Genomic DNA, 20997 nt, shown 5'->3' with positions numbered 1-20997 from the left:
TGGCAGTGGCTCTCCAGGTCCTTAGGCAGGTGTCCCAGACCTAGATTGAGACGCCCAGGGAAGGTGCTGTGCCACTGAACTACAGTTGAGCCTGAATGTCTTCTTTCTGACCGTGAGCTCAAGAAGGTTTTAACAGCCAAAATTCTAACAAGGATTCTTTTGTTCCTGCCTTTCGGTTCCTTTATACAGCATGAGGCAGGTGTGTATAACTTTTGCCCCATCCGGGGTTCGGTAAAGCTGTTTTGATGCCTGCCTGAAGCTGCAAAGCAAAGGACGAGTCAAGTACCTGTGTGGTCTCAGTAGAGCCTGGTGAGCTCCATTCTGCTGGATCTCAAATTATGCAGGCCTGCTATAGGAGAGTCAAATATTATGGATGACTGAAGCATTAGAGTCCTGGGTAACATCGCTGAGACCATGTTTTCCAGAAGTTTGCCCTGTCCCCCTTCGAGCCCAATTATTTCCGTCTTTGGTAACTTGCCTGTTTTGTGCCTCTTGTCTTCCCACTGACTTGGCTTCTTTTTTCTCTCCCATGGTGAATTTCTGCCCTCCAGTATCAAGCCTTGAAAGCACCGTCCCGCTGCTCCTAGGCAAGCTGAGTAATCTGGAGAACAGGAGGAGCCACAATGCCACCGTTTCAGACAATATCCTGCGGGTGCGCCAGCTCATTTCGTTAGCCCGGAATGCTGTCAGCAAGGTATGAATGGGGGGGAGCTGACATTCTGACACTTAGCTCTGCTGTCTGCTGCAGCAGGATTTACAAGCAAACTTCCATCGTGTTCCACGTCCCCTGAGCAAATCCTTCATAAAAGACTTCAGATTGGTTAGATTGAACTTGTTTGTAACACAGGCAGATACACTGATGCATCAACAACAGCCTTGGGCTAGCAACTATTTACAAGACCAGTGCAATAGCCAGTGGTTCCGTGTTGGCATCTGTTGGTTTGTTCTCTTGGCTTCTAGATCAGAGTTCCAGTGAAGTTCAACGGCACTTCAGGTGTGCAAGTCCGGACTCCCAGCAACCTCCAAGATTTGGCTGCCTACACCTCCCTCAAATTCTATATTCAGAACCCGGAGCCCAAAGTCAGGCAGCGGCGGCAGAGTGGAGATGACACAGGGCGCTTTGTGTTGTACCTGGGACACAAGGATGTAAGCATGTTTTTCCTATGAGAGGGACCCACTGGGAAACCTGGAGAAGTCTAACCTCCACAGTTCTGTCATAGTGACAGGTGCAGGCAGGTGAAGCAATCCCATAGCATCCATTTTAGCATAATGATGCTTCCATTCACATGGCCTTGTAATATGGCATGTTTCATATAAGATAGAGTTTCTCAAACTGTGGGTTGGGACCCACTTGATGGGTCACGAACCAATTTCAGGTGGGTCCACATTAATTTCAATATTTTATTTTTAATGTATTAGACTTGATGCTACCATGGTATGTGACTGCATTTGGGGAAATGTTACAGATCTGTACTTTTAACAGGCTGCTATGTATATGCTTTTAACAATGATAGTAAATGGAACTTACTCCTGGGTACATGTGGGTAGGATTGCAGCCTAGGATTTGTTAAAAATTTTCTTGCTTGATGATGTCGCTTCTGATCTAAGAAAAACAGTGCATTTTAAATAATAATAAATAAGTGAGTGGGACACCAAGAACAACACTGCACACACATGTCTGAGGGCTACACTTGATTCCAATATGTAGAGGTAATGAATGTTGATGCCAGGCAAACTTGTAGCTCCTCAGCAAGTTTTGTGATACATCATCAGCACAAAGCTGGAGGGAGGGGCAGAAACCATGTATATGGTCCTGACATCCTTGGAGAAAAAGCAGAATAAAAATGTAATAAGGGAAAGTAAAGCTGTAACTTGAGGAACAAACTTGATATGGTGACTTCAAACTGGTGATCTGTGCACATCTAGGCCACTGGTGACTACATGGGTATCATTCTGAAAAACCACAAAGTGCAGTGGGTGTATAGACTGGGAGATGAAGAACCGACGCATTTAACGGTCGATGAAGAAATTGGAGAACAGTTTGCCACAGTCAGCATCAACAGGTATGGAAGGGAGAAATCAACGGTAAGGCCACATCTGAAGTCCTGTGTCCTGTTCTGGGACTGAATGCTTTGCCCTGCTAACTTTGAAGTGTCCCAGAAGTCCTCTTGGAGCTGCCAAGCAGCTAATCTAAGAAAAGAGTGTCCTTTGGGTAATGTATTTCTTCTCCCCTTTTTACATGGTGCAACCCGGCCTCTCCCACCTTGCAGGATCTTGCAGTATGGACATATGTCTGTGACAGTGGAGAAACAGACCTTACATGAAACTAAAGGAGACAGTATTGCCAAAGGCGAGCAGGGACTGTTCAACTTCAAACCCCACAATGTGGTCTTGTATGTGGGTGGCTACCCCTCCAGCTTCAAGGTAAGATGGGCTTGGTCAGCTGGCCGCAGAGGATTCTTCTTTGTTTTACGAGGCTGGGCAGCAAACATCAGGAGCAGTAATTTGTGACTTGGATCAGATCCAATCTTTCACCCCTTAATTTTGGTTTCAATTAATGAAAGATGAATCGCACATAGCATTTTCACATAGCTTGTGGGTGTGTGTACACAGTGTCTAAATTTGTGTGTACTCATATGGGAACATTGAGGTTTACCTGACATAGTGTCTGGTAACCCAGTCATCTGTTGCTGAAATAATAAATAATGTGAACTCCGCTCCCCAACCATTGTATGGATGGCTCCCCAGGAAACTCAGGGCCCAGTCCTGTCCAATTTTCCAGTGCCAATGGAGCCTTGCCAGTGAGGCATGCACTGCTTCCTGTGGTGGTGGGTCAGTCACTGATGTCTCTTCAAGGTAAGAGAACATTGGAGCTACACTGCAGCTGGAAAATTGGATAGGATTGGGTGCTTACATTTCACAACCTGATAAGTATTATTATTATTATTATTATTATTATTATTATTATTATTATTAATTTATATCCCGCCTTTATGCCCAAAGGGCACACAAGGCGGCTTACAACAATTAAAAAATACAACATTAAAAACAATAATTAAAACAATTTACAAATAATTAAAAATCTAAAAACAAACCCCATGGATTCTCATATAAAAAAGCAAGAAAGCCAGCCAGCCTGTCAACAATTAAAAGCTTTTTGAAATAAAAAGGTCTTCAGTCCACACCGAAATGTTAACAAAGAGGGAGCAGTTCTCAATTCTAAGGGGAGGGTATTCCAAAGTTCGGGGGCCACCACCGAGAAGGCCCTCTTCCTGGCCGCCGCCCCTCTCACATCTCTTGGTGGCGGCACAGTCAAAAGGGGCCCCCCCAGATGATCTAAGAGCCCGGGCAGGATTGTAAGCAAGGAGGCGGTCCCTCAGATACCCTGGACCCGAGCCGCAAAGGGCTTTAAAAGTCAAAACTAGCACCTTGAATTGGGCCCGGAACAGAACCGGCAGCCAGTGTAGCTGCCGAAGCAGCGGCTCGACAGAGTCAAACCGACGTGCTCCAGCCACCACACGAGCAGCCGCGTTCTGTACTAATTGTAATTTCCAGACCATCTTCAAAGGCAGCCCCACATAGAGCGCATTGCAATTATAATAATCGGTCTTGTGGCTGCCTATGCTGCAAGCACTTTGCATCAGCATTTTTTAATTGTAACTAGTAGGCAGAGCCTGGTCAACCAGTGGGAGCATGCCTTTGCACAGGTCTACAGCAAAGGTTCAGGTTAGGTTTGGGAGCAGACAAATGTTGTAGTCAGGGATGGTAAACTGTAATAAAGAGGCACAGGCAAAGATGGATGGGAAGAGCTTGTTTGCGTTAGCAGGGTCAGGTAGGCAGGTCCTCTGGAGAGAGAGGAAGCCAAGTTGTGGCAGGCAATATCCAGGACTGGCAGTTAGACCTATCCAAGGAATTTGGAACTGTGCCCATTAAGGCCCTATTCAAACCCAGGATCTGGATTCTTTTCTCTTTCGGCAGCCCCCTGCACCTCTGCAGTATCCTGGCTACCAAGGTTGTATAGAGATGGATTCCCTCAATGAAGAGGTATTGAGTCTGTACAACTTCCAGCGCACTTTCCATCTGGACACTACAGCTGAAAGACCCTGTACAAGGTGAACCGAGTGACCATGTGCCCATTTTAACTTTTGCTCTTGTTTGTCAGGGGCTGGCTTAATGGTTGGCAACCTTCAGTCTCGAAAGACTGGTAGAAGCCTATAGTGCCCGGTATTCCCAGGCGGTCTCCCATCCAAGTACTAACCAGGCCTGACCCTGCTTAGCTTCCGCAATCAGACAAGATCAGGCATGTGCAGGGTAACTGCTTAGGCACTGGAGAAAAGGTGGGACTAGGACTTGTAAAGTATATGCTGGAGGCTGTCAACGTGGAGTGGTCAGAAGCATAGCCTACAGCTGTGGTTCCCAAACTGCGTGCTGCAGTGTCCATGGGCACCACAGCTAACTCACAGGGTTAGGCTAACTCACAGCTAGAAACTCACAGCTAAGTCACAGGATGACCTTGGCTGCTACTTCTTGCCAGCTGTCCAGGTGCCACCATCTTGTGTCTCATATGATCAGTGAGATCGTGCGGGATTCAAGATGGCAGCACCTGTTAGAGCCGAACAATGGTGTGCCATGACAGGGCACTGTGACCACAGTGTGCCATGACTGTGTTAAGTTTGGGAACCGCTGGTTGCATCATTTAAATTATGACTAATCATAAACCTCAAGCAGAACCTGTACATTATCTTCAAGCTCTTGAGGCTAGAAACTTGCTTGTAAGAATATTAGAATCAAGTTTAGAATTCTTATTGTGATGTAGAGATGCACCTGTCACCCTCGTATCCAACCCATCCACCAAGCACACCTGTGGGCCCAATCCTATCCAACTTTCCAGCTCTGATGCAGCCACAATGTAGCCCCCAAGGTAAGGGAATGTTTGTAAGAATCACATTTTTCCCTTACCTTGAGGAGGTCTCCATGACTGTCCCATTGGCACAGCTGCATCAACACTGGAAAGTTGGATAGGATTGGGCCCAAAGTTATTTTTCCAATTTTTTAGAATTTCCTCTAGGTAGGAGTCATATTCCATGTAATCCTAGCCTGGCATGTTTCTGCCAACAGTAATTAGCAGCTGCCATCTTCTAGCCACTTCCACCATGTGCCTGTCGATCTGCTGATTTCCAATTCTCTGCCTTTCTGCTATGTGGAGAGAAGAACATTTGGTGCACCACAGCCAAGGAAGTTGGAAGGTTGAACAAGCCAAACTTTGCTATCTTGATGCCACAATTTTCTTTTTTAACAGTGTGGCTAAGAGCTTTTTCTTCCAAAAAGAATCAGATCCCTAAGTTTCTAAAGACTAGCAAAGTGAAATTAGGTATGCCTGTTATTAACTTTTTACTACTTGTAGGTCTAAATCAACGGGTGATCCCTGGCTCACTGATGGCTCCTATTTTGATGGCACTGGCTATGCAGAAATCACATTTGAGAGTCAGATTGGCATCATGAAGCGCTTTGAGCAAGAGATGCGGCTGGTGTCCTACAATGGGATCATTTTCTTTCTGAAATACCAGGCAAGGACTCCTTTGAATTGCCACCTGTTGTTCTTGTGGGAAGCCCTGCCAGCAATTGGGGGGGGGGGGCAGGAAGGAACTTTCCAGCACAAGTCCCATTCTTGTGAGTGGTAATAGGAATATTGGAGGACTGAAGCGGATGTGGTTTAGACAAAAGCCTCAGTCCTACAAGGCTTGCACCAGAATCACATTTGGCTTGATTGTCAGGAAACAGAATTAACATACTTCTCTCCGCTGTGGGCTTCTGAACTAATTATACCATGGCTGGGGTCCCAGTTTAGACTGAGCCTTGAGCATAATGGGGATATCTACCCAAGGAGTTTAGATACTGTTGGATCCCTGCTTCGGTTTTTTCATTATTTTCTCCTTCTTTTCCTTCCCAACAACCTGAGGCCCCCAATTCTTTCAGGGCAGAATGATAGCTATATTGGGGTGGGGGAAAGTCACAGCAGCCCAATCCTGTTGAGGACGTTCAGCAGTGGATCTCATGATACACTGGCTGGCGTTCTTGCTTCTTGCTTTTTATATGAAAATCCACGGGGTTTGTTTGTTTTTAGATTTTTTAATTATTGTAAATTGTTTTTAATGATTGTTTTTGATGTTGTATTTTTATAAGTGTTTGTAAGCTGCCTTGCGTGCCCATTGGGCAAAAAGGCGGGATATAAATTATTATTATTATTATTAATGATAATAATGATAATAATGATACACTATTGTAAGTCCTGGGCCTGTGTTGCATTTCTGTCATATGCTGCAGAATTGCCAGAAGACATGGCTGGAGGTCCTGCACGCATTGCAACAACTCGCCCAGCCCATACCGGAGCAGATAAGTGGCGGGAGGGATGGTTTAGAGGAGGATCAGAGTGGGAGTAAGCTGAACAAGGGTTGGAAGGGGGTGGATATTGGCAGCAGCAATGCATGCCAAGATCCGACCTCCCCTTTTCCTTGCCTGACGTGTTCCCTGTGGCTCCTTGGACTTATACCAGCTAAATAAATCTTTACTTGAAGGATGAGGTGCAGGCTGGTGGGGGAGAAGTTTGAGCTGTAAGTATCCAGGCTCAGTGGGCTGAAAGGGGCTTGCCTGTGTTTCTCCCTCAGGACCAGATACTGTGCTTGGCAGTTGAAGAAGGAAGGCTGGTGCTGTACTATGACTTCAATGGAGGTCTTAAGATGGCAGCGCACTCCAAGATGGGATCTTCCTCCAAAGATTCTGCCAACCTCGTCGTCAGCCGCAACACAAACAAAGCAGTAATAACCAAAATAAGGCATTCATACTTTGATCTCTTGGCTGGGAGTGAAACTGTCTGATGCTCCATGCATCAGTACTTGTAAACATACATGTTCCCTTCACAGCTTTGGGCAGGGGTGAGGGAGTGAACCTTCTTGACCTTCCATGGCATCATTAATTTGCATTGTCATGCAGTGATTTCCACTATTTTCATCCCAAGGATAGAGTACATGTCATCACTCAGAGACAGGGTGAAAAGCAGCTGGCACTGGTAGAACTTTTGAGAGTTCAGACTGTCAGGAGACCATTAAAGATATGGATTGCCTGAGCTAATTGGGTACCTTGTTGGCTGCTTCCAGAGGGTTTACCCTTTGGGACTGTGGCATGGAGGAAAACATGCAGTGCAACTTCATAGGCGAGTCTGATTCCACCCCTCTCCACCCCTCTCCCCTCCTCCTGCTGGAGGATGCTCTTATATGGGATCTCATGGCTCTTGTCTGCTGTTCGTGGGATAGATGTTTGTGGGATAGATACCCCAGTGGCATAGCTAGAGGGGGTGGAAAGCACTAAGTTTTTCAGGGAGCCTTATCACAGCATGCAAGCAGCCCCTCCCTCTCCCCTTCGGAGTCATTCCAGGCAAGGGGAGCAAAACAGAGGCATTCACCTCCTTTTTGCTTCTCTGCTCGGAATGGCTCCAAAGGGGAGGGGCTGCTTGCACATTGCTGTGAGGCTCCCTGGAAAACTTAAGTGCTCTGCACTCCCTCTAGCTGCAACACTGCCTGGCTCTAGCAGTGGCATCACGCGGCCATGTGGCTTCGTTTGGGGCTCAGACTCGCAGCTGGGAGCGGGGGAGATTCTCTGGTGTTTTGGGGGGGCTGCATTCATTGGATCAGGACCATTCTGGTGTCGTTGGATTCTTCTCAGCCTGCCCTTTCCAACGGACTATGGCACGTATGCCTGCTCACAAGTAAACACGCGCTACAGCTCACTTTCACTTTCCAGAGGGCTCCATGCATTTCTTCCTTCTGGTTTTTTGGCCATAACTTTTGAACGAAAGGAGCGATTTCAATTCTGATTTTTGCATTTCACTCTGCTGGGAATTCCGCATCCGACGGTGTATGGCATGACGCGGTGGCTCCTAACCCCGCGATGTTAGTGCGTCCTTCCCCCAGGGCACGTCACCCCCCCGTGTGTCACCTGGTGCAGCCCGCACCCCCCTAGCGACGCCAGTGGGCTCTAGGGACCATATTCTTGTTTTTTCTCTTTGATTGCAGATCCAGATTATCCTCTTCAAAACGGGTACCAAGGATCGCGTTCTGGTGCGTCTGGAGCAGTCCACTATCTTCATGGTGGAGCAGCAAAATGCCTTACAGAATGCTACTTCCTATTACTTGGGTGGTGTGCCTGAGTCCATTTTGCCCGAGAGGTAAGGCCTACCCTTTCAGTCAGTGTCCAGCGGTCCTTCTCTCTGTACTTGCGCATCCTTCTGGATACCAAAGTTGCCTGTGCACTGCATAGCCTCACAGTTGAGAAGACATTAAGGGCGCAATCCTAACCCACTTTCTAGCGCCAACATAAGGGCAATGCAACTCCGAGGTAAGGGAACAAACATTGCCTAACCTTAAGAAGGCTTCCTTGACTTCCCCTCAACTGCAGGATGCAGCAAGTGCCCCACTGGCACAGCTAGGCCAGTGCTGGAAAGTTGGTTAGGATTATGCTTGTAAGATGTCGATATCTGATTTGTAGTGCATGTTGCATAGGGACTTCTTTTTAGTATGATGACACAGCCCTGATGATAAGTGCTTTCCATGTGTAGGGCTTTGGGCACTGAGCCATTTTTCTTATTAGCCCATTTTTGCCCAGCCCACAGGTGTACAGATTTGGTCCTTGTTGCATATATGCAACGTTGGACAGAAATGGACTAATTCTAAATTAGTAGTATGATTTACTAGTTATATTGTGTTTAGAAAAAAATAGGGGTTTACCAAAGGCTGTTTGAAAAGACATTTGGGCTTGGCCTCTGTGAGGTCTGTGTTAAAAGATGTCAAGTACAAGAGCTTTCTTTCCCTTTTCTGCCCTGCCAATGGCCTTCCTATTGAACCCTCTTCAGGCTCTGTGGAGCCCAACCCCTTTTCCACTTTTTCAGTGTCACGTGTTTTTCAGCCTGAAGAAAATATTCCCCAAAGGTGGATCCATCAGGGGTTGTATGAAAGGCTTGAAGGCCCTCGGCAAATATGTGGATTTAAAACGTATGAACACCACTGGAGTGAGTTTCGGGTGTACCTTGGACCTTCTGGTAAGTAGGATGCATCTTTCTCTTTCATGGTGCTGAATATAAGAATTACTGGGTTCGCCCAAAGGATCCATCTGCTCTGTCTTATCTTTCCTGAGGTTGCATTTGCCTGCTCTTCATTTCCTGGTTGAACAGCCCAGTCCTATCCACACTTTCCAGGGAGTGACTCTAATGGGACTTACTTCTAAGTAGACATGCATAGGCTTGGGCTGTAAGTCATTAAGGCAGGAGGGAAGCCTGATTGTTTCTCAGTTAATTCAGCATATTTAATTCACTTTCATTTGGGTAGTTATTTTGTGGCAGACAAAAATTCAGGGTAGAGATTGATTAACAAATGATGAAATACTGTACCTGCTGCTTTTGTGGTGCCAGGGGGCCTGATTCTGAGTTCAGTGGTGCTGGCATATCATTGGAAATAGGCAGTCATTGCTGGTGTTGTTTTACTGCGGGTATTACTTTTTTTAAAGAGTTGTGTGCATGACAGCATCCCTGGCTATCACTGGAGGTATACCTATGGTGGTGGGCTTACTACTGTGTGTCACACGGAGCTGAAATCTGCCAATCACTACAGAAATCTTGAATACCCTGTCACTTGTCCCAGCATCATCAGTAATTTTTAGTTGTTGTAGGAAGCTTTACTGAGTCTTGAGAAGGTATTTCTCGCCCGCCCCCCCGCCTCAGATTAGGTTGCCTTGTGACTCTTGGGGGTCTCCAGGCTTCACCCATGTAGCATATGGCTTGATTTGAATGCTTAATCTACTTAGATTTATTGGACTAACCTAAGTTTGTGTCCTGTGAGCACCTCTGGTTTTGTGATTCCTCCCATTCTTTGATTGTGGCACAGCAGAGTCAGGGTATCAAGGTAGCAGATGCACATGTGCTAAATGGCAGTCAGTTTTCTCCTTCGCTTTGTAGGTATGTGATATGTTGGTGGTGGTGATGATAATGATGATACTGCTTTTCAACAAGATTACAGAAAAAAAAGTTATCCTCTGGTATTGCATGCTCCCTCCTTCCCTTTGTAGGTGGCTCGCTCAGTGAAATTTCATGGCCATGGCTACTTGACATTGTCACTGAGGAATGTCCCCTCTTTGCAAGACTTCTATACTGGTTTCAGCTTCCGCACCAGCCAGAGCAATGGCTTGATGTATCACCATGCCACAGAGGTATGCCATGTTTGTGTCTTAGAGCTTGCTTTGTTACCATGGATACTTTGGGGACATGTGTACACTGGTATACATGTGCACCCACAACATGCAGGTCTTTTGGTCTTTGACTGTTGGTCATGGTGCACGCACTTGTCAAGACCAGAATTGTCACGACCAGAAAGAGGTAGGGAACAGTCACCCAACTGGGAATGCATATGAATGAATGGTAGCTACTTGGCTTCGGGGGGGGGGGGGGCAAGGGATAGAAGGCATGCTGTGGGGAATCACAAAAGAGAACGGCAGGGCTTGGAGAGGGTAAGAGGAATGAGGAAAATTCACTTCGTGCATGCTGGGTGGGTTTTCTCCCAGGAGCAGGTGAGATTCCTAAAGGATACCAGGTCTGAAGCAAGAGAAATTGGAAAGGGTGACCTCAGATCTGACCATGGAGCTGTGTGCAAATTGGGTTGGGTTACCATGGGGGAGGACAGGCAGAGTGACAGGGTATTGAAGCTCGTTGGAGCACCCTTGGTGAGCATGCACACATCTCCTAAGGAACAAAGATTGCTAGGTTTTAACCTTTTGCCTGCTCAGAAGACACAAGCGGATGGAAAAATGGCACTGAAACCCAGTTTTAGGGCAACAGCCTAACTCTTGATATAATGCCGACCCAGCCGCTGGAGTGGTTCATTAGCAGGTGAGGAATACTTCTGGCAGTGCCTTAATGCTTTATAAGTAGCAGCTTATTATTCCTCTGTGTGACTCTCCACCTAGATGACTTGTGCTAATGGGTTCTCTCAGGGTTGCAGTGAAGCTCAAGGCACCTTAACTGACACATGAAACATAAGTCTTGCTGGATCCAGCCAAAAGTCCATTTAGTGCAGCGTCCTGGTTCTCCCAGTGATTACCCAGATGCCTCCAGGAAGCCACAGGGCATGAAAGCAGCCTCCCTCCCCTGCTGTTCGCCTTATCAACTGTTATGGAATGGCATATGGTCTCTAAACCTGGAGATGCAGGAGGTCCTCGCTATCTGTATCTCTGTTAATCAGTTCTCCTGCATTTTCGAGGATCTTTGGATGAGAGCCTGGAGTTTCTGCAGAAATTCAAAATTACCCTGCTGTCCAAAACTTTCATCACACACGTGTCTCTCGCTGTGCAGATTCACTGTGCATCCTGTCTTCAAGTCACCCTGCTCCAGATCTGTCACTCCCCCTTTCCTCCACTTCACCCTCACCCAAACCTCCACCGACATCCATCCAATCAAGCCCAAGTTTAACATATCCAACACTGTGTATAGGCCTATCAAAACACATTTCTTCATGGTTTTATAATAATAATGAGTTGCATGGTCCTGTTTCCTAAAGCATAAAAGCTTTAGTACACCTTTCCCTCTTTATTCTTACCTAATCATCCTGGAAACAGCCCTTATAATGAAAATCTGGATAATTATTACATTAATTTCAATGGGGAATATTCTGAGTCATTCCTAAGCCATTCCAAGTTCACCCCCAAATCACCCCAAATAGCGTAAGGAAAAAGCTGTGTGGCCTGATAAAATAGAATAAATAGCATCAAATGACAACATTGTACAGCACCAATTGTTAAAGGTGACAATTAAAATACTTGAGGAGCTCCAGCATCACATAATGAAGTTTACCACCTCAAACTTTAATTGCAAGCAACTCTCATGAGTTTCACCTTTGTCATTTTTCCCATGAGTTTTTTTTTGTACCTTCTTCTCTTCTTTAGGACCCATATTCACAGTAATTTGTAGAAACACAACACCAAAACATACACCCTCTAAAAGGGCACGTCATACCCGTGTTTTGAAAGTGTGGGACATGCTTTCCATCAGGCAGCACATCTCACACAGAGAGCGCTTCTTCCCCAGCTGAGGTTGGTACTTAGGGTACTCGTCAGACCCTAAGGAGCATTTCCCCTAAAGCCCACAGGAGCACATCTGAGAACGGGGGCACTGCTGGACCTCTGTCCTACCAGGGGGAGAAATCCAAAATTAGATCCAGCCTCCTGGAACTCCTTCTTGAGCACGTGAGGCAAATTCATAATGGGATACGCTCCAATTTGGACTGGAAGATTAGTGACTACTCTCAAAGACCTACCCAAAATTTGTTGTGTCCCAGGTTAGGTTAGTTTCTCCTCAGGCCTGTCTGGTTGTAAAGAAAATTTTATTGTTCTCAATTCACTAGATTAGAAAGATGGTAGCTGTAGCTGCCCCACCTGAAACCATCTTGATGAATGGTCTCTTGTTAGCATTGATAGCCTCAGAGGCAAGTTGCTGCAAAGGAGCTGAGGGCTTGTGATGTGTTTTGCTCTTTCTCGTTCTCTCTAGGAAGGAGTCTGCCAGGTTTCCTTGCAGAACGGAAGAGTGGCTGTAAAAGTCCAGACAACTGAGATCAGCACAAAGAATGCCTATGCAGATGACATAAGCCACTATGTTGCCATCTACAGTGATGCTGCAGGGTACTTTTCAGGGCATTCTTTATACTGCTTGTTCACCCCACTCATCTCAAGCTTTCCAGGCACAGGGAAAGTGGTGGCCCAAGTTAAACTGTCCCTTTTGAAATGAATGTCTTTCCATGGCAGGATCCGCCTTTATGTGGATGACCAGCTTCAGGTGACCAAACTGGAGCCTGACCGTGTCAGGAGGCAGAAGCGGCAGGACGAGCAGGCTGTGTTCCAGCTGGGCGGCACACCCAGTGCCAGCGAAATGGACAACCTCACAGGCTGCATTGGGAACGTCTTCGTCAGGCGGTGAGTGTGGGCAAGGCCTTCTGCTGCTCCAGCTCCTTGAAAGGTCTTTTCTCTCTTATGGCCTGAAGGAACAATGAACTCTTTTGCTTCCTCCATCTTCTCTACACAGGATTGTTTGTTTAACATTCTTCAATTGAGCAGCTGTTTTCTTTGGCACTTCAGAAAGGGGTTGGGAAGGTGGGGGGGGGTATCAAAATCCCAGAATTGACAACAGGAAGTGAGGACTATTACCTGTACTGCACGGGGCAGCCTCTCCACCCCCAGGCTTGCTGACACCTCAGCAGTGGGCTGCAGCTAATCCAGGCTGACAAAGTCACTGCCTGATATGGCACATTTTGTGTTTTTATTTACACACTGAGTGTTAATTAAAAAACTTAATGTGTGAGTTGACCCAGGGACCCACAGATTTAAAAAGAAGAATTCTGACCATTCAAGTTCAGTGTTTCAGCCAGTTCTTTGGTCTTGAGAATGCCATGGGGAGCCTCAGGCTTGTGAAGTGTTTCTGCATCTCTGATTATGGACTGTCTGGTTTCCAAGCTGGAATTATTACCAGTGATAGTTCCTTTCCAGCACAGTGGAGGTTTTCAAATGTTCTACTTCAAGGAACACATTTTCCTGTCTGCCAAGAAGCTCCCTGCATATTGCAGAGGAGCGGAAGTGCTGTAGGGGGTGCAAATGCTGTTCAATCAAGGCTTATCATTCCTCTCCTTCATGCCAGAACAGAGTGCGTGTCCTAGAATGCACCCAATGCTCTCCTGTACATTTCAGTGGTGCTCGGCAGCAAGCTATCTCTGTGGGAAGCTGACCTGCCCTTTCTGAATGTCTCTTTGAAAGAGACCCTGGAAAGCCAATGCATTGTGGTAAAGAACTGCCCACTGTTACCTTGGAGAGCTGTCTGTGGCATTCAGCCAGCCATAGTAGGCTTTACAAGATAGGCAAAGAAGGTTCCCCCAAAATGTAATTGAGTAAAAATGTCTCTGTGACTGAGTGCCTTCTGCTGGGGCATAATGATCTTTCCTTCCACCAGAGGAATCCAGTGTTGCTCCCATAAATTGGAACTGCCCTGGCAAGTCTGCTAGACAAGATAGTCCCAGCTTATGGGAATCCACATGTATGGAAGGAACTGTCTTTGTGCTGCTTTTGCTGCTGCCCCCTTTGTTTCCACGTTAGCCAAACAAAGTGTGACAGCCATTTGGATACTTGAAGATGCTATCATACCTTCCCTTGGATGATATCTTACCTTCCCTTGGATGCTATCATACCTTCCCTTTGCCTGCTCTTCTCCAAGCTAAACATACCAAACTCCTTTAACTGTTCCTCGTAGGACTCGGTTTCCAGACATCTCACCATCTTCATTGCCCTTCTTGGAACCTGCTCCAGCTTATCAGTGTCCATCTCAAAAAGTGCCCCAAACTGGATGCCATGGTCCAGATGAGGTCTAGTCAGTGAAAATGAGTGAAATTATTTGTGGACTCTAAAGCAACCCAGTAATGCAGCTGCAGCACCCTGATGGCTCATGTTTAACTTGTGGTCCATTAAGGCTGCAATCCTGTGTGAACTTACCTGGAACTTCCATGGAACTCAGTAAGACTTGCTTCTGTATAGACATGCATAGAATTCAGTTACTGTACCAGAGTCCTGCTGCATTTCCTAACAAATGGTGATGACATCGTACATCATTGCAGGTCTTCCAAGCACGCCAAGCCCCAAGCTGTGCAGAGCTTGGCTTCCTGGGGTTTTGAGCTGTACAACAACACAGCGACGCAGCTTATAGGGAACACTGGCTAGATCTTTTTCACAGAACTCCTGGAAGCTTATGCTGCGTAATGATTTGCAATACCTAAATGATAACTGCAGGCAGGAATAAGTTTTAACAACAAACCCTGTACTTCTCAGTGCCATCCTTAAAAATCAGTTATTCAGTTAATGCAGTAGTAAGTAGAACTTGGTTGTTCTCCATGCATTTTAAGGACAAATTATCCTAGATGCTTTGAGAATTGCTGTCCTTCCAGCATTGGCTCATACAGTCCAAAATCCCTCTGCCAGCTTCCTCATGGCTGCCATCTGGCTGCAGTCCTGGCTGAACAGCTGTTGAGCTCTTTCCCCTTTCTGTCACAGGAAATCAGACCCACAGGTGGTCGTGGACCTCCAGCAGAGCACCGAGAGTGTCAATGTGACCATAAACTGTCCCTGGGATCGACAGCCACAGCAGATGAGGGCGTCGGAGAAGAAGGGCAGGTGGAAACCAAAGGTGATGCAAATCTTTTTCTCCTTTGCAGCTGTCTTGTCCTTGGCAGTCCCTTGAGAACATTTAATTCTGTCTTCCGATGAGGCAACCAACATTAATTGGGAAAGGAATAATAGAAGACAGAGGTCTGATTTGCTTTGGGGAGCAAAATGTGCTGCATTGATCAGAAGGACCCTGGAAAGCATCCCATTCCTGCTGGGTCCCATCATGGTGTTCTGCTTGTGCAACTATGGCCACAGCTGGGGTCTGCAAAATGGAATTCATTCCCCCCTCCCAAGTCAGCTATGAGCAGCCACCTCCACCAGCCTTCACAAACGCACTCCACGCAGTGAGAAGCGTTCTTACCAAGCCGCTGTCTTTTGTATTCAGAAGTCAATCATCCATTACATACACAGTCACCCTCTCCTGTCCCTGCAGCCCATTCAGAGTGCTTGTGGCTTTTGCTCTTCCTGGGCAACACAACAGATTGTGATGCTTGATTCTTTCCTTTTAAGGACAACATGAGACCATGAAGGAGCAGTGGCATCACGTGGCATTTGTCTTCCTAGAATAGTTGGAAATAGGTCAACCTCCCTGTGCCTTCTTCTTCACAGACACCTTGATGTCATGGGAATGTCTGCCTGTGTTTCCTAGGAGCAGCAACAGCATCCTCTTAGCGCTAGTTTACTGGGATGAACAGGTCAACAAGGGGTGCCCATATTGGTCAGATGTTTCCACCTGTTGCCACCACATGCCCACATCACATTCCGATATGAACACCCTTTGACAGTCTCACACATTGATCTGGCACAGGGCAGGGAAGCTCATGAGAGCAGGGATCTCCAGTATAGAACTCAGCAGAATCCGTGCTGTATATTGGGAGGGAAGTGTGTGGAGTGAGGAGTAATTGCCATTACAGGCAATCATATGGTACCTGCTACTTGTGTGCTGAGGTTGCTTTGAGTTTTGAAGCCCATGTTGCGTTCTGTGTTTCTTTCACGATCCAGCCATCGAAGAGTGCCAGGATCAAACCATATGTTCTTTATCTTTCAGCTTATGGAAGCTTGACATGTTTTTCTTGAAACAAAAAAGAATACAATAGATAGTTCTGAATCATTGCCCCACAGGTGACAAGCAAGAAAGTGCTGAAAGATGCAAATTGTCAGCTACCCAGATATCCCAAAGCCATTAAAGATGCCTTCCAGTTTGGTGGATCCTCTGTAAGCCATTTAGAATTCAGTGATATTCCAGCAACATTCCAAGAAAGGTAATAATAATAATAATAAATATAAATAATAAACTTTATTTATATCCCGCCCTTCTCCCTAAAGGGACCCAAGGTAATAAGAAGTGTGGTGTTTTGTTTTTTTGCTCCCTTCTTTCTAAGGAAGTTCCTTGTACCATCCTATATGACAAAATCCCCAAATTTGCGAGCATGGTCCTCCAAAAATGTGGTTCCTGTCCAAACTGCAGCTTTTTGTTCTATCCCCAATCAGCTTGTCCTCCTGGTAGATCTGGGCCCCAGGATGCTCTAGGATGTTGTGTGTTGCCTAGCGTCCCAGAAGGCTGAGCAGCAGAACATCTGGGCAGACGCAACTGCCGAGAGCATCTTGGTTCCCAGATCTACCAGGAGGACAAGCCATGTGGAAGTGGAACAAAAGGATCTGCTCACTGGCCAGACAGATCCACCCAAATGCCAGATCCTGCCCCCAGCCCTGGGTTTGTACAGCCCTGCCATATGAGAACAGGGAATCAAAGAATCTGAAATGTGTCTCTGGTTTAAGCTTGGGGAAGCAATCCAACCACTGTAGGAGCTCTGGATAGGACTCTGAACCAACATCTCACATTTTTATATTCCAGTGATTCCACAGTAAAGCACATGGCTGACTTTTTAACCATGAATTTGGTCCTTTTACAGCAGCCCATTAGAAACCATATAGCTAAGAATCCCTCACTCTGCTTGGTATAAAATGAGTGGAGAACTCTGAAGCTTATTAAAGGCAACATTTACCATTTGCTTCCTTCTCCAGAGTGACATGAAGAACCACTTTTGATCCACTTTATTTCTTCCTCCCTCTTCTCAAACTCCATTCCAAAATTCAGAAAGCTTTAATGCCGCCCAACTCTTTTTCTCTAGATTCCACTTCTCCATGGAAATCAAACTGAACTCATCCAATGGACTGCTGTTGTACATGGCCAATGAATCGCTGGGCTCCTTCCTCTCCCTTTTTGTCTCCAGTGGCCGTTTGGTTCTCTTGGCTGACATCAGTGGGAATAAGCTGAGACTCAGGAGCAAAGACAAGTACCATGATGGAAGGTGGCACACAGTAAGGAGGGGAAACTGGGTGACAGGATGTGAGCTGAGCCTGTTGTTATAATTGTGTCAAAAAGATATATATGTGCCTTGCTTGGCTATCCCACAATGACCTGTTCCTTGCACTAGATTAGCACCAGAGAACCTGAGTAATTTGAAAGGACAGTTTCACTCATGGAGGCGTGTTAAACAGGAAGCATGATTTATCTTGTCTAGCTTTGGGTGAACAGTCTGAATGATGGGCTGTAACCAGTTTTGGTGTAATTTTATGCCACCTCCCTCACACAATTTTTAAGGGTATAACTAAAGATGCATGAATGAGAAAAGAAAAATGTGTTTGGAAACACATACATTGTCGAGCTACACTCAGTAAGCAGGACTGGCTGCATCTCCCTGTTGAGTATACACTCAGTGGCAAACCCAGGTTTGCTTTCTTGTAATGTGTGAAAGCAGCTTCAGTGGATTATCAGTCTAATAGAGCCTTATTTTACAGCAAGTGAGACAATAACTGATGTGAAACTGGAAGGAAAGAGACACAAGAATGGGATAAGCTAATATAAACCAAGAGTTGTCTCTCAGATATCATGTACTAATTTCTGTGGGTTCAATTTTTTTTCCACTCTATGGGATTGTTTGTACTTGTAAACCAATGTAGGCCAAAGGATGAAGTATTACTCTCAGATTTAGAGTATCAAGGTTCATACTAGGATTTCCTGACTGACCTCGGGGAAGTCCTCGCTCCTTGACCTCATCTGTAAAATGGGGTTGTTGGTGAACTCCTCTTACAGAATTGTTGTGGGGGTGAATGTACTTAAGGCATAGATACCAAACACAGACCGGTTGCAGTACCTGTACCAATGTTGTACCACAAATGGAGACGGTGATGTGAATAAACCCTGAGTGCAGTGGGCAAGCATAGCTGCTGAATGGTTCTAATATGTGACTCTGCTGGGTATCTCTTTCAATTTGCAGGTTTTCTGTAGCAGAGACAGAAACAGAGTTCAGCTTGTCATCGATGGACTCAGAGCCCAGGAGAAGCTGCTGTCCGCTGCTGCAGACATTTGGATCCCTGGCCCTGTTTATGTGGGTGGAGCCCCTGCAGGGAAAGCCAAGGCTCATATACCGGTAAAGAACGCAAAGCACCTGGAATAGTGCAGGGGGAACTTTTGTGTCATGCTGCTCCTGCATAGCAGACCCATACCAGAATGCAGGTTGTGTCTGTTGTCTTGTGTGCTCCCTTGGGCATTTGGTGGGCCACTGTGAGATACAGGAAGGTGGACTAGATGGGCCTTTGGCCTGATCCAGTGGGGCTCTTCTTATGTTGTTAAGACTCCAGTAATAAATCGGATGAGAAGCCTCTCCTGTCCGAAAGCTCATTGACAGTCTTGGCTTAGAATTGGCTGCTTTCTTTCTACTACCATTCTCTAAACCAGAGTCAAGAAATAACGACCATTTGTCAAGAGGCTCTTTTGGGAAGCCAGTTAGTTCTTATTTACTGGGGGCCTATTGATGCTGTTGACAAACTGTGGAAATCACATAAGTAATGGCCAGTGTGGCCACATCTATTGCTACATGTGGTACAGACCCTACAGGTGTAAGTCAGTAAGGTCTGTTCCCACAGTCCATCCACCTAAAACAAGGGAGTCACATTATTGCACATCCTTTGCTGTAAAAGTTCTGGGATGTTCACCCTCTTTGATCCTGAGCAGCAAGGCTAAGCAGCAAGACTATCCAGGGGTTGAGTTCCTTTTTCCTTCCTGCAGGATGCTTCTGCCACCAGTTTTAATGGTTGCCTCAGGCACTTGAAATTGGACAGGAAGCCTCTGGATTCACCATCCAATGTGGTCGGCGTGACCCCTTGCTATGTGGGTCCTTTGGAAAGTGGCATCTATTTCTCTGCTGAGGGAGGATCCATCTCTCTGGGTACTGTACAGATAAGGTTTCCTGAACTTTCTATGCCCCACCATCCTTTTTCAGAGTCATTTGTCCCTCCCAGTTTCCATCACATCCCCTTTCCCTGCACGTCTTCTCTGCTGTTCTGACAGCCCTGCTTGCCTTTTCTCCTCCAGACAGTTTCGTAGCTATCGGGCAGGACTTTGAGTTGATGCTGGAAGTTCGCCCACGAAGCACGTCTGGTTTGGTATTTCACATAGGCTCAAGACAAACAAACTACCTCAGGTTGTACACCGACAACCAACAGGTGAGCTAAGGCATCTGAAAGGACTTGGCATTCAGAACTATAGAAGGAATAGCTGAGAATGCTCTGTATCCACCAAGTTGGGGAAAAGGAAGAGAACTTTAAATTCCATGTCTGCTTATTGACCTGTCTGATGTTGCAGACAGGCAAAAAGAATAAAAATATTAGAAAGTTATTGGCCGGAACTGGGGTGGAGATGTGGAACAAGATGAGATGGCAGGAGGGACAGTGTGATCTTGACGGAGCCATGAAGAGAGGCTTCAGGTGTTGGGTCAGCCACAGGAGACCTTGTTTCCAGGCCTTTTGCAAAGATCTGGTCTGACTTTCCTGTGTGTCAAGAGAGAAGCTTGAAAAGAGTTATAAATTTATAAATTCTCGGGACTCTGAAAAGACGTGCTCTAACCCCTTTTGCTGCATTAGGTTACTGTGATTGCAAACACTGGTGCAGGAGAATTCTCCACTTTTGTGGCCCATCCTTCCTTGTGTGACGGCCAGTGGCATACAATAGCAGGTAAGCTACTTTCCTCTAAATGGTTGGGTATAATCTTTTTCTTTCTTTAACAAGAAATCAATTACTTTGAGCCCCCTCCCAGACAACCATGACTTTGCAGGTGAGGAAGTTGACTTTCCAAGTATAAACTTTTCCAAGTTTGCTTTCCAAGCAAAATAATTATTTCCATTTGATTTGGTTAGGGAGGTGGACTTAGACCTGGAAGATCCAGGTTCACATCCCCCTCAGCCGTGAAGGGTGACCCTGGGCCAGTCACTTTCTCTCAGCCTCACCTACCTCACAGGGTTGTTGTGAGGACAAAAGGAAGGGAGCAGCTGTGTACACCGCCCTGAGCTCTTTGGAAGGGCGGTATAAAAATGTGAAAAATAAAATTAAAAAATAAATTTGTTGCATTCAACTTTCCTGACCATCACCTTACAAAGCATTCTCTTTTCTGCCCAGCTACAGAGTAAGTCTGTACAATTAAGCCAATAAGTTGCAGTATCTTTTTATTTCCAGCTCTGCATTTATGATTTTAAAAAGGGCTTTGCCTCACCAAATTGCTGTCTGTGTTGAATAAGAATGGACCATCAGAATTATTTTGCAGCTGTAGAGGAGGGTACCCAGAGTGGGTTACTTCTCCTACTCCAAAAGCAAGACCATGTGCATCCACACCTGCACCTCGCCGCCCCCCCCCCCACACACACACAGAGGGACAGAGAAGGCTCCAGTTCCTTCTTTTCTCAAATGGTACAGGTTACATC

At 46.1% G+C, this 20997-nt stretch overlaps 1 protein-coding gene across 1 annotated transcript in view; it reads left to right on the top strand.

The window, feature by feature from the left end:
• The window catches only part of LAMA5 (laminin subunit alpha 5), a 213091-nt gene that overhangs the window by 189267 nt on the left and 2827 nt on the right, over nt 1-20997 (top strand). The window contains exons 60-78 of the mRNA XM_066625238.1: nt 552-694; nt 961-1146; nt 1927-2063; nt 2271-2424; nt 3979-4112; nt 5405-5567; nt 6666-6815; nt 8070-8221; nt 8959-9091; nt 10114-10254; nt 12584-12714; nt 12838-13005; nt 15124-15256; nt 16360-16499; nt 17370-17559; nt 18519-18671; nt 19310-19469; nt 19616-19746; nt 20164-20254. Coding sequence (XP_066481335.1) covers nt 552-694; nt 961-1146; nt 1927-2063; nt 2271-2424; nt 3979-4112; nt 5405-5567; nt 6666-6815; nt 8070-8221; nt 8959-9091; nt 10114-10254; nt 12584-12714; nt 12838-13005; nt 15124-15256; nt 16360-16499; nt 17370-17559; nt 18519-18671; nt 19310-19469; nt 19616-19746; nt 20164-20254 — 2790 coding nt within the window. The remainder of the gene's footprint in view (nt 1-551; nt 695-960; nt 1147-1926; nt 2064-2270; nt 2425-3978; nt 4113-5404; nt 5568-6665; nt 6816-8069; nt 8222-8958; nt 9092-10113; nt 10255-12583; nt 12715-12837; nt 13006-15123; nt 15257-16359; nt 16500-17369; nt 17560-18518; nt 18672-19309; nt 19470-19615; nt 19747-20163; nt 20255-20997) is intronic.

This window comes from Tiliqua scincoides, chromosome 4 (genome assembly GCF_035046505.1).
Source record: "Tiliqua scincoides isolate rTilSci1 chromosome 4, rTilSci1.hap2, whole genome shotgun sequence".
Classification (NCBI taxonomy): domain Eukaryota; kingdom Metazoa; phylum Chordata; class Lepidosauria; order Squamata; family Scincidae; genus Tiliqua; species Tiliqua scincoides.
Note: the sequence above shows the minus strand (reverse complement) of the source record. Positions and strands in the feature narration are given on the sequence as shown.